Source organism: Chiloscyllium plagiosum, unplaced genomic scaffold (genome assembly GCF_037043375.1).
Source record: "Chiloscyllium plagiosum isolate Xiang-an unplaced genomic scaffold, Cpla_swu_hap1 HiC_scaffold_28, whole genome shotgun sequence".
NCBI classification, from domain to species: Eukaryota; Metazoa; Chordata; class Chondrichthyes; order Orectolobiformes; family Hemiscylliidae; genus Chiloscyllium; species Chiloscyllium plagiosum.
In genome coordinates, this window is record NW_028270166.1 from 13,288,323 (window position 1) to 13,302,243 (window position 13,921).

The 13,921-nt window shown below is 37.8% G+C and overlaps 1 protein-coding gene across 6 annotated transcripts in view; it reads left to right on the plus strand.

The window, feature by feature from the left end:
* LOC122565401 (PWWP domain-containing DNA repair factor 3A-like) overlaps nucleotides 1-12,396 on the plus strand; it is a 57,222-nt gene extending 44,826 nt beyond the window's left edge. For all 6 annotated transcript variants that reach the window (XM_043721346.2, XM_043721348.2, XM_043721349.2 and 3 more), the window contains 5 exons: nucleotides 783-858; nucleotides 1,932-1,982; nucleotides 5,330-5,778; nucleotides 9,263-9,351; nucleotides 10,455-12,396. In XM_043721346.2, the coding sequence (XP_043577281.2) occupies nucleotides 783-858; nucleotides 1,932-1,982; nucleotides 5,330-5,778; nucleotides 9,263-9,351; nucleotides 10,455-10,539 (750 nt within the window). In that variant the 3' untranslated portion in view covers nucleotides 10,540-12,396. The remainder of the gene's footprint in view (nucleotides 1-782; nucleotides 859-1,931; nucleotides 1,983-5,329; nucleotides 5,779-9,262; nucleotides 9,352-10,454) is intronic.
* The last annotated feature ends 1,525 nt before the right edge of the window (nucleotides 12,397-13,921 follow it).

Genomic DNA, 13,921 nt, shown 5'->3' on the forward strand with positions numbered 1-13,921 from the left:
TGAAGCATATATTTTCACCACAGTGTGTCATCACAACATTTTTATAAATTCACAGCTCTTAGTGACACTATCTTTTAATGCACTGTGACCATTAAGCTGAAAAAAATTCTATTTTTTTTTAATTAAGAGCTTCCATCGTGCTGATGTGACTTCAAGCCAATCTTTTTCCAATAAACTTGCAAGTTCTGCTCAGATTCTGGTATCTGTAACAAATACCACCATACTATTTGAGACCATCCGCAGCATTCAAAACAATCAAATGTTTAAATCAAACAACCCACAACACAATTTTTAAAACACGTTCAATTCACGCTATCTCCTAATTATAACAGATCCTTTCAATAATGCACAATCTGCATCCATACCTTCAGCAAAATTAATCAGTTCTATCTTGGGCTTTACCTTTATCTATGTACCAAGTTTTGTTGACATGCATCCCTGTTGAGATGTATGGTCCTCAGACAAACAGTTTAACAAATTGGCACAAAAACATGATTTTTATCTTTGTTGCTAGGCTGGATAGAAAAATGTAAGGACGGAAGCAAAAGTATTGTAGATCACTCAGCTGCCTCTTTTTTTTCTGTTTAATTTCTAAAACCAAGTTTAGTAGATATTGAATCTGGGAGTGCTAACAATTTCTCTAACAATGAAATTTCAAAGCACAAGCTCTTAATGTGCTATTATAATCTATTAAACAGGCATCTATTCAATTTATAAATCTGTCAATCTTTGATCTTAATATTTAGAAGATCCTTACAATTGTTCAATCCTTTATTATGCAGGCTGCAGCACGGTATATTTATAAGACTTCCGTTGATTGGTGTGTGGCTCTAATCGATGATTATCGAATCAGAAGAGGCAAGTTCTATCAAGTTAAATCCTTTTGAAAAGAGCACAAGGCATTTTAAAACAAACTTTTTCCAATGTTGCTGTTGCTTTATTAACTTGCCCCCTGTTATGGACTAAGCCAGACCACTCAAAACATGATTAAGCAGGCAGCCCAGACCATAAATTTGCAATTTGTTTCGGTAAGTAAACAGTGAAAATTATCCGGATTAAGTTAGCGAGGTTGACTACCAGGTTTTAAAACAGTCAAAAATTTATTTGCAAAATTACATAATGAAACACAAGGAACAGAATAAAGAACCCCTACAGAACTCAGTCTGTCCAAACTAGACTTAAATATGCTGTTCCGAATATACACAACAGTCCCAATAAGCAAACCCTCTTGAAAAGCAGTATAAAAAATGGAACATATGCTTACAGGTTGAAGTTACAAGGGCAGAAGGAGAGAGTTTCCACACAGCTCACTGTTGAACCCCCAACTAGTTCTGGACTGAACTGTTCAGCTAGAGAGCTGACCACTCCCCTTTCATTCTACAGGTCACTTCTAAAACATGACCACTTTGGCCTGAAATCTTTGGCCTTTTGTTTACATATAAACAAAAGGCTTCTCAAAATCCTTTTCATCTCTGTACTAAACCAGTCTGATCGGACCCTGGCCTGGTTTATGACCCTTCTGGGGGAAAAAAATCAAGGACACCGTATCCTTGAGAAAGGACCAGCTTTTAGGAAAAAGGACCAACTGTGTGACTCCCCTTTTCCAAACCTTGCAAACATAGCCTGTGCTTGTTTATCATAGTTTTCCACAATATAGAGCACGCTTTTAGTCTATATTCTGCAAATATGCAAGTAATCATCTTGAAACGGCTTTTGCATTTGCAAATCATTATAGGAGAAAAGGAAAATCTTCTACTGTGTCCACAGCAACATGGCACTCATGTCTGTAACCGGTCCCCTCAGGATCAATAAAAAAAACACATCACTAGAAACATTTTTCTAAGTTCTGTGACAATTTGCTCATTTAAATTACTTGATACATCTGTATAAAATTTGTCTTTTGAACTAACTGTATTGAAATATCTTGGCAGGCTGTGGATCCTTCACTGGTTCCTTTGTTGAGTATTGTACAGCTGAACTTAGTAAGTAGTGTTGATTTTAAGATTATCATTTTTCTATTTGCTATTATTTTTGAATGCATTGTTTTAGCTGATCGAATTTTGAGTTTAACATTCTACTGCTAAATGAACTGAGTTGAACTGAAGTTCCAGAAAGGAAGGCGTTTTTGTTTTTGCTTGATACTAATAAAGAATTAATGTCCCAAAACAAGCCAAGGTATTTTGGTTTTTGGTGTACTTTTGCTTCAAGTATGAAATGTTCCGAGAATTTTCTTTTCCAAGCGAGACACACACAAGGTCACCATTCCTGATCAGGCAGAACAAGAAAATATCAGTTATAATCCAAATGTTTCTACTAAGTTAGCTGATATGCGCCAGGTCAGTGATCAGATTCTGCAATTAACTGGAGCATTGTTGAGAAGAAAAGAAAATCTAACTTATATTTACAACATGCCTTTAGTAGAAAAACATCTCTAGGTGCTTCACAGAATTTAAGAAGATTTGATTCCTGCTTAAAGGTAGAGATATGAGGGCAGATTTGAAAAAAGAAAAGGAGTTTAAGGAGCCTCTCAAAGAAGAAAAGGGAGGATTCTGAATAAAGTTCCAGACAGATGAGGACATGGCCACCAATGATGGGGTAAAGAAATAGACAAAAGGCCAGAATCTAGGTGAACACTGCAGAGGATTGTGGGACTGGAGAAGATTTCAGGAGCAATGAGACCATGCTGATGGGATGCATGGTAAGAATTTGAAAACTTGGGGAACAGGGCGTGTTAGGTGAATAGGTTTTGGAGTCTGTTAGGATATGGACAGTCGAGTTTTACATGACTGTGTAAGTTTGCAAGGGAGTGGAAGTTGAGAAACCAGCCAGGAAAGCATTGAATAATTGCCCCACACCCCACAAAAAACCTGAGTTGAGTTTCTTGGTTGTAGAGTGCCCCCTGAGGAAGTACATCCATCATTTGTATTTGGTACAATTATGTCCTCACTAAATCCATCTTCTAAGAGAGGCACATTTTATAATTAAAGTAAAATATTTTAACATTTTGATCAAGCAATTGAAGTATTTATTTTGATAATGAGAATGGTAGATTAATACAAAAAGAGCACAAATATTTTCCAGACTGAACATTTCCAAAACTTTGCTGATTGGAGTTCTGCTTTGCAGAACAAATTGTTGTATTTGATTATATAACCTTCCAAAGGATCACTTATGATAAAGTTGAATCCAGTATAATTCTGTCTGAGAATCCATTTTAGTATCTGCTTTTTTGATCATTGGCTATTTAGAAACGTTTTCAACAATTCTTAATCATCTTACAGTGGTGGTATTTTAATTCAGTTAAGTATTAGCCTGGTAAAACCATAACACTGGATGACAAACAGAGTCAGCAAAATGCAATAGACCTAGGTAGTCCAACAATCAGCAAATCAGATCTAAGCTCTGTGGTCTTGCTATATAAAATTATAAACGCTGGGTGGACGATTAAACAGTTCCCTGGAAAAGAGGCCCCACAAATGACCCTAACTTCAATAAAAAGAGTGTTCACACATCATGCAAAAGATCAGGCTATAGTATTTTCGAAGCAATGTCATCCAGAAGTTCCACGTAGCCAATGAGCCACTGTTTTCTCCAGAGGTCTTAGCATAATTTGCCAGCCTTCAGCCAAATGATATCAAGAAATAGTTGAAGTCACTGGTTACTGCAAAGACGGCAGACACTGACAATATTCCAGCAATAGTAGTGAAGGTCTTTGCTCCAGACATAGCTGCGCCTTGAGCCAAGCTATTTCAATACAGCTACAAACAACCCTGGCATCTACGTGGCAACATAGACGCTTACTCCAGTATGACCTGTCTGTACAACGCAGGACAAATCCAATCCTGTCAATTGCCACCATATCTGCCTACATTTTAATGATTATAAAAGTGATGGAAGGTAGTATCAACAGCGCTATCGTGTGGCATTTTCTTATTAATAACTTGTTCGCGTGCTTGGTTTGGGTTCCTCTCATGCTGAGCCCACTCAATCTGATTTAATTGCAGCCGTGGTGCAAACCTTGACCAAATGCCTCAAGTCAAGGTGAAGTGAGAGGGACTGCCTTAACATCAAGGTGGCATTTCATGGAGTGTGGCATTAAGGAAATAAATAGAGTTGGCCTCATTGGAATTCAGGAGAATCTCCCCACTGGTTGGAGTCATACCAAACCCACCTCTAAAACAGAGGCCCATGTTCACCTCCCACCTGCTCCATGATCACCTTCAATTAGTTCATCAATGAACTACCATCTTCCGTAAGATCAGAAATTGGAATGTTTGATGATGTGTTCAGTACCATCAGTCTCTTTAGGTATTAATATAGCCATGACCAAATACAAAAGGACTTAGACAACATACAAGATTGAACTGATGTATGGCATTAATACTATTTGCCACTTAAAGTATGAGGCACTGGCCATCTTCAACAGGAGAGATTTTACCATTGCTTCTGTGCAATCAATGGCTTTAGCAAAGATGGATTCCTCTGATCAACATCCTGGAGGTTACTGTTGACTGGAACTGGATCAGTTTTGAACATACTGTGTTGATCAAGTCAGAGATTAGGAATTCTCTGGTTCCCCTCGCAAGTCTGTCACCATCCTAACTTGGAGCTAAATTACTATTCCTTCTCTGTTGTGAAGTCAAAATCCTCGAATTCCCTGCTTGATAGTATTCTAGATGTACCTGCACAGCAGCGACTGAAGTGTTTCAGGAAGCTAGTTTGCCATTTCTTTGGGAATTGGATAGATAATAACTGCTGGCCTAGTCAGTAAAACCCACATCCCATGAATGAGTAAAAGAAAATAAAGTACATTTGTTTTTATTCTGGCCTTCACAGATACAAACTGTAACCTCTAAATTTCAAGGGGCTTATGTTTGTTTGAACTGTAGAATTCAGCCAATGATGACACTTGAATCTTTTGCTTTCAGCTGCAGTTGGAAATATAAGTATCCCAACCTTGATATGGGTGCCAGCATCGACCCTTTTTCTGTTGGGCTAAGTTTTTTTTTATAGCCACTCATTCACTACCTGTTTCTAGACTTCTAAACAGTGAAAAACAGTCCAGTGTGACGTGATATCAGCTGCAAGGTGAATAATAATTGAATCAGACAAAGAATGAAAATATTGTTTTTTGCATATGTTTAAATTAGGGGCTGTAGTCCCAAATAGCATTTTCTACAGAGTCGTAGCAATTAGGAGGAGGTTGGACAATCAGTTTTGAAAGGGAGGCTTAAAATGGTCTTTAATCATCAATGAAAAGGTTAAGAGATTTTAGTGAGACCTTCTTGTTTGTAATTATCCAATTTCAATTCTCTTTGTTCCTGTGCAGGTATCCCAGTGCGAAAATCTTTTGGACAAGATCCCTCATTAATGACCTTTCCATACAGTTCCATTGCAAATCAAGTGGACGGAGGACATTCTGATTCTGAAGTTGAGACCACACCATCCAAACAACATCCTACCAAAAAACTGCTTCCCGATAGGAAGAAAGCTGCCAGAGACAGAGCTAATGAGAAACTTGTACAATTCATTGTCAAGGCAAAGGGTGCAGAGAAGCATCTTCAGGCTGTAATTAAGGGACAGAAGCCATCCAGGTGGCTAGAGGAGTTTAAAACCCTTACCCGCAACTCAAGTGTCATTGATACATACCTTGAAGATGACTGGCAGCTGGACCAAGTAGTTAACTACTTAAAAGCTGTCTGTGAAATGAGTGTGAGCACAAAACTCTTAGAAGACTATGAGAGATCAAGGTTTATCCTGGATGTCCTTTTGCCAGAGGTGAGTGGTAATGGAATATGTAGAGGAATAGGCTTCTATTTTCACGTGATGGACAAGTTGCAATATGTAAAATTAATGTATAGACTAATTACATTTCCCTGTGCCTGGTAAAGTACTAGTTCACTGGGACTAGAAAATGAAAAGTGAGTTTTGCGTCTCAGCAGACTTAACCTAATACAGTTGGGCTCTGCACCTGGTATCAGTGCTTCACCAGAATGGTACCAAGACTTTGAGTTGAAACATGAAGTCAGGTTGCTTAAGCTTGGCTTGTATTTCAAAAGTTAGAAGGGGAATCTAATTGTAACTATTACTACAAGAGGATTCAATAGGATAGATGCAGATAAACTATTTATTTTGTTGGAATCCAAAAGAAGTGGGCATAATTTTAAAATTAGAGTTAAGACATTTTGGTGTCAAATCACAAAAAGCATGTACATATTAAAGTTCTAATGGAAATCTAGGGTACTGACTCACTAACTTGTCAATTAGTGAGTCTATTAAATTTTGAAGACAGATCAATAGATTTTTGTTTATCATTGAGGTATGTAGAAGAAAGGCAGTTAAATGGAGTTGAGGTGCAGAACACAATGAGCTAATCAAGTGGAGAAAGCAGCTTGAATAGATTGAATCCCTTCTTTTGCTTTTGAGTTGGGGAGGAATGAAAAGTTGTTAGTGCTCCATTCTTTTAATTTTCATTTTAATATTGGCGTTTATCCAGAGAAAGATGTACCAATTCAAGTGTTTGGTTGAAAACCTTTTTCTGAAAGAAAAAAATCTAATTCCTCAACCTTGGCTGATGCACTTTACAAAACATTGAGGATCAAAAATCTTGCAATGTAACATGCCATAGGCAAGTTGAGTTGATGGCTCTTGTGAAATGGAAGTGTTGATAGAAAATCACAGAGAGAAAAGGGTCGTACAATTACATATGCATCTTTAATGACCTCAGTACACCCTAAATGTAGAACAGAAAACAAAAACAGCACAGTGGTTTCATTCAATTTTTATTCCAGTAACTTATCAACAATGTGTGAACTTGCAAACACTGTAGATGTAGAATATGTAGAATTTGCTGATGAAAGCTTGATCACCTCTAATTTCGTTTTCTTAGTACAGAGGAACCTCGATTATCCGAATGAGATGGGCAGGCACTATTTCATTTGGATAATTCATTATTCGGTTAATTGATTTCCTTTGGGCTCCGTTTTCTGTGAAGTCTGCTCCCCGTTCAGGAGACTAGGCAAAAGCACCCTGTCCCCCTGTCCGCCCCCTCCCCGCACCAACCCCCTTACACCCCCAACCCCATCTGTTCCCACCCCACACCCCCAACACTTCCCACCCCAACCCCATTCACTCCCACCCTGCCCCAACCCCGCTCTGCCGTCCATCCCCACCCACCGTACACATTTCTGGGGAGAGAGAGAGGGCGGGAAGTCAGTCATTTAGCGAAGGTGCCTGGACTGTCCAGGACTGTCACTGCAGCATTTCAGTGAGCCAAGTTTGTTTTTAATCATTGTACCTGTAAACAAAAGACACGAACAGGGTTGAAACAGCTCTTTGACATAATGTTTATATTGGGACCTTGAGAACGCCTTTGGATAGTGAGTACAAAATGGTTGACTTTGGCAGCACAGTTTAATGTTATCTACACAATCACATGACTAATGTAGTTCCCCCTCTTTTGAGCATCCCTCCCACCCCAAACTGAAGCTTAAGTATAGAAGCTAAAATACTGCAGATGCTGGAAATTGGAAATAAAATTTTAAAATGCGGGAAACCTTTAGTCCGATAGTTTTGGCAGAAGGAAGAGTCAAGTTAAAATGTCAGCATCTGCTTCAGACCAGTTTTGATGAAAGCTAGCAGAATGATTGCAGTATAGAAGAGGCTATTCAGCCCATTATCTCTATTGGCTCTCTGAAGGAGCAATTCACCTAGTGTCAATCCCCTAATTTCTCCCAGTAATCCTGCACATTCTTCCTTTTAAAGCTTTAGAAACGTTTCTATACCGAGCAGTTACAAGGCTCCAGTCAGAACTAAGAACATTCAAACTGGATGTTTGCTGCAACCCAACAGGGAAATTCTTATTCTGCAACTGTGAGACCTGTGAAAGCTCAAACAAATCTGAACAAACCAGTGAGCACACCTCTTAAAGGGACATTCATACAAACAAGAACTATAATGCATGATAAAACCTTCTTCAAAAGGGATGAACTGCCAGGTATAGCAAATGGCCAACGTGTGGTTACCACTTTTAAAAAGTCATTATAATCCATGCAAAACATCAACCCTGAAAGATCAACACTCTTTCTCTTTCCAAAGATGCTACTAGATATCCTGAGTATTTCCAGCTGTTTCTGTTGCAGATGCTGAAAATCTGAGTAATATTTTGCACCTGCTTTACTGTTTTTAAAAAACTGCCACTGATTCACTTCCAGTCCTTTGCTCACAGGATATATGTTTTGCTGACTGGGCAGCACTTCTATTCCGTTCCTAATTGTCCAAAGAGCATTTGAGTCAGTTATATTGCCGTGGATGTGGGATTATATGAGGAGAAAGTGAGGACTGCAGATGCTGGAGATCAGAGTCGAGAGTGTGTTGCTGGAAAAGTACAGCGGGTCAGGCAGCATCCGAGGAGCAGGAGAATCGACGTTTTGGGCAAAAGCTTTTCATCATAGCCCTCTTGACCTGTCCATTACGTTTCCCATCACCGTCCCCTTGATCTATCCATCAACTTTCCCATCTGTCTGCTCCATCCTCCTCTCCAACCTATCACCTTCTCCCCCACCTTCATCTACCCAGCGCATTTTCAACTACCTTCTTCCCCCACCTCCACCCCCCACTTATCTCTCAGCTCCCTGGCCCACAAGCTTCATTCCTGATGAAGGGCTTATGCCCAAAACGTTGATTTGCCTGCTGCTTGGATGCTGCCTCACCTGCTGTGCTTTTCCAGTATCACACTCAACTGGGTTTACATGTAGATTAGAGTAAGTAAGGACAACAGATTTCCTTCCCTAAAGGATATCAGTGAAACACATGGGTACCTAGGACAATCAACAGTAGTTACGTATTACATTAGGTAATCCTTTTTATTGAAGATTTTATAGAATTCAGATTTCACCCTCTGTCATGGTGGAATATGAGCCATGTCCCCAGAATATTGGCCTGGATTCTGGATTGCTAGCCTAGTGACTTTACCACCACACTACTACCGCTAAGAACTTCCATTTGTCTCTGTCACCTTGTTGATGTTCACTGTTTTCTCCCTGTCTGCTTGTGTTTAATCAGATGTTCATCAAAACTTGTGTTCACAGCCATACCTTCATCCTGAGCAAATCTCTCCAGCTTTTGCTTACTCCACATGGATTCCAAATGAAAGTCGTCGGTTTATTTATAAATCCTATCATGCTTTTGGTATTGTTGTTGGTTGCCTTCTTGCACTATATTTCATACAGCTAAAGCAACTTTCCTTTCGTTTTCAATGTAGGCTATTATTTGTGCAATTGCTGAAGTTGAACAAATGAGCATCAAGAAAGCCGAAGAAAAATATATGAAGGGCCCACTTCACAGTGAAAGGTGAGAATTATGTATGTTATCCAAACATATTTTGAATTTTAATACATGAGTTACTATGAAAAATCTTTAGGGCTACCAACATTGAATTACCATTTAAATGAATAATAAGTGGGGATAGCTGATGTTTAAAATGGAACAATAGCATCAAATGCTGAAATTATTCCTGCTGAATTGCAAACCATGATGCAAACGAAGATTTGAATCAAAGACCTTTGACATTGCGTTTGTGTAAAAACTATTCAATAAGTTGGCCAGAAAACTAAAATCGCTTAATGGGTTGATGGAATTTTATCTTCTCTCAGATGCCTGTTTGTACAAAATGAGTTCTTTATCTACACGTGCATACATTGCCAGCTGACTTCATTGATTCAGTATCAAAGGTCACATAATGTGATCATCTGGACCGAAGAATTTTCCTTAACTGCATGGCTGCTGCTTGATTCCTGTAATCTGATGTCGATTCTCATATTTGGGCAAACTAAAAGTCTGTGGTTCAGTCCTCCTATATTATATAGGGACCCTATCATTACCCATTAAATCAGGTATCCCCAAATGGAGTGGTGAGGTGAAATATTGGGGTTGTGTACTCTGAGGCAGCAATGGTCACCCTAGCACTTTGATAGACTTATAAAGATGTATCACCTCTTAAACATGCACACACGAACACAGACACATACAGACCCCTTCATACTAATAGCCATAGCTAAAATAAAATATCACAATACCCTGGATGTTGGCAGAAGAACTTTAAAAATTGCAGTCAAATAAAAATTTCTAAACTTGAACTGTGAGTGGGGTTAGATGTACAGAGAATGTCTATTGTCAATTGGCATGTAGACAGTAGTTGAATTTAAGAATTCTCAGAGTTGAGTTGTATAACTTTGGATGAAGTATTCTTGCTTGGTAATAGTGGTATTAGCAATACAGGATGATTCAAACTCACGATCTGATTTGTTCCCTTTACTCAATCTGTTTTCTTTTTACTGTGACAAAAACACCAAAATGCCAAGACTGATGGTGATGATGGCATTTACATGCCAAAAATGTTTCAAGTGGAGAATTTCAAATTAAAGTTAACTTATAACCTTTACAATGTTTTGCAGGGAAGTTGAACATTTTAACAAGGAGATTGAAAAAGAGATGAAACTGAAACAGAAGCTCCTGAAAAAGGAGGAATCCACTAGCTGAAGCTTTCATTCTTGAAATGCGTGTGTATATAAGATTGGATGAAACCCATATTTTTTTGTGCAAAGTAATATCATTTTTGATAGCAAGAATTTAAATGTTTCTTATAAAATATTGAAACCAATGGTGTACAGTAACCTAGGAGTTCAGAGCATGTAAATAACCCATTTGGGGAAGTCTATTATCTGCTTAAGTCTCAGCACGTAAAGGTTTGAGCCTTAAGTTTTTTTAAAGAGAGAGAAGCCATTCATTTTGCAAGGACTTAAAATTTTGCCAAGCTCAGTTAAATTTGATAGCCTTGTTGTATCCTTTTCTCAAACATAAAGAATTTATGCATTTTGTTGATTTTGGTTTTGAATGGTAACCAACTTTGTGGTGCAAGATCAATATTCCCCTAAGAGTGATTAATGAAGATATTTTCAAATTGCTATTCTGACTACATGCACAGTATAATACGAGAGTATGGTATCAGTAAAAATCACACTTGGAGACACTTGCCCAGTTTTGTTGGTCTAAATCTGGACTGGTGAGTTAGCTTTCATATGTTCATGTTAACAGTTGACATGTCGTTAAGAGTATCCTAAAACTTAATTAAAAATGAAGCACTGTTGCATTTGAGAAACTTTCAAATCCCCAGTTCTGTCTTCCATACGGTGCTAAATACTAAGTTTGACATAGATTCTCACTAAGGCTGCAAGTTAGACTGAGACTGGTAAACCTAGTAACAATATAGTTAACATAACGGTTGTGATATTGTCATGTTGGTTGCAAGAAACCTGTTCACTCAGCTCTTTCTATGGGCTGCTTACAAATTCCATTGAGCAGGCACTTTAATGAAAATATTTGGACTTTGCCACATCACATTAGCTGATCTGGTCCTGCAAGCTTAAAATTCAAGCTGCACCCAACTTTTTTTATCCTTGGTAAAGAAATTTTATGAAAACCAAGTTTTCTGGTTTTACAATTCATACCGAAGCCTAGACCACTTAAGGGATAACGTGTTATGAAAGTATCACGAGCTTGCATTCTGAGTTGACCATAAATTGCATTTGATTTGATATGATAGGTGGATTTTATATTGGAATGTAATTTAATGCCACTTGAACGTAATATTTTCAGTGCTTGCAAGATGTATCACCAAATTTCACACTTGCTGAATATTGTTTACCTTCATTTAGTGAGTTTTTGCATGAACATTTTATGGAATGTATGAATTCAGAATGTTGGCATTCTCCTCCTGCCCCATTCTACATATTAAAAGACAATTCCACTCTATGCAGGACCTGTGTAAAACTCATTACTGCTTTGAAAAAAACTTTTGATCAATTTCTTAAAATTTTTGTTATTGTTTGCATTCCTATAACTCTTTTTAATGTAAAATACCATTGGAGATTTTCTACAAATGGCAATAGTAAGGAGAAGACCAATAAATAAACTAGTTAGATTAGGAGATATCTTATTGAGTACCAGGGTTGGAGGTTTAGAAATTGAGTGGACTGCAAGCATTTTAAAACCATCTTCCTAAACAGTTTTCAAGATAGGGAGAGGAAAAGACAAGTAAGAGTTTAAAGATGCAGTTCTTGAGATTATATGACCAAGGTTTATCAGGGCTCTTTAAAATAATCCGTTGTGAAACTAGGAAAGGCTTATCTATCCAAATTGGGATACTGACACAAAACCAGAAGTTTGTCAACTGTGATACTACTCATTTGCAGGGATATTTGATTTTATGTATTGAGGAACTTCAGTCCTCAATTTTACCTTCAAATTTTTTTTTCGTTATTACAATGATCAGTTATCATTTCAGTAGAGTGGATAATGTGAAAAGAAAATAAAGAATGGAATTAACCTTATGTCAAACAGGAGAGGAGACTTGAGTGTTAAAGCCATAATAATTATTCTTAATGGTGAAATGTATTTTCATGATGCTGTCATAGTGATCAGAAATTGCAAAACAAAAAAATTCCTTTGGGTGTTTCAGGTTATATGGGGAAAGAAAAGAAATTTAAGTTGTCTCTTATATAATGTCACCATTACGGGACTATGCAAAATGCTTTTGTAAAGACATTGCAAAGTGCTTTACAGCCAATGACTTATTTCCTGGAGCCTGGCCTCTATGACTCAATAATCCTTATGACACTCCACTAATTACATTTCGCCAGACCCTCCCTTTTGTGTTGATCAATCCTTAATCCATGCTCATATGTAACCACCAGTTCTGACATCCTATCTTGTGCAATAACCTTTTATGTGGTACCTTATTGAATGCCTTCTGAAAATCCAAAAACATGACATCTCCTGGCTCTTCTTTCTCAACTCTGCTTGTTATATGCTCAAAGAACTCTAGCATACTTGTCAAACACAGTTGCCTTTTCACAAAACTGTTTGATTGCATCAAACTTTTCTAAACATAAAACTTTTCTAAACAGTTCTTTAATGAACTGTTGCATTTTCCTGACAGCCCATGTTAGACTAACTGGACAATAGTTTCCTGCTTTCTGCCTTCCTTCTTGAACAGGAGTGTCAGATTTAACAGTTTACCAATCTGCTGGAACCATCAAATATACATTTACAAAAAACGTATGACATCACAACATTAAAATTGGGTCCTACTCCACCACACATGTGTGCTCATCAATTCAGCATTAGAGTATATTGTTGTATATCCTCAACTTTAAAAAAAATTTGAATGTGTTCTATATTTCTGAGACTCATGGGTCTCAATTTAACAGTGCCATCCTGATTTTTCTGGTTGGACTCCTGTTAATTGTTAGTAGGACATGTTGGAGATTCTGAAGTGGAGTGGAACATATAATTGAGATTACATGGCAACAGATATTACTTGCATTCAGTTATGTTGAAATCTCATCAGATTAAATACAATTATGAAATATGAGCTTCTATGTAAAGGTTTCAACTGATATAGTTTGTTTGATATAGCTGTATGAGCAGATTAGTTACTGAAGGCCATCATTAGCCCAGAGTTCCTTTAACATTGATGCATACTGTTTGAAATCTGCCCTGTTCTTGACTCTGGAACTCTACCCACCTTCAAACCCACACACCTATTGTCAGCATTTTCTGTTCATTCATTGGCAAAACTTGGATCAGTCAAGACAATGCCTCACAGGTTCTGATGATTAGAAACTCCTATTTTTTTAGTATTCGATTTTCCCAAAAGCTAAGCATTAGCACTGAACCTCCTTAATAATATTGTTCCATTTTCAATCTAATATTAGTAGGTCCCATAAATTATAAGACAATAAAAAGTAGGAACATGCGAGTCTGCTCTACCATTCAGTAGCATCGTGGCTGATCCGATACTCCTCACATCCACTTTCCTGCCCTTTCCCAATTACCCTTGATTCCCCTCCTGATCACAAAT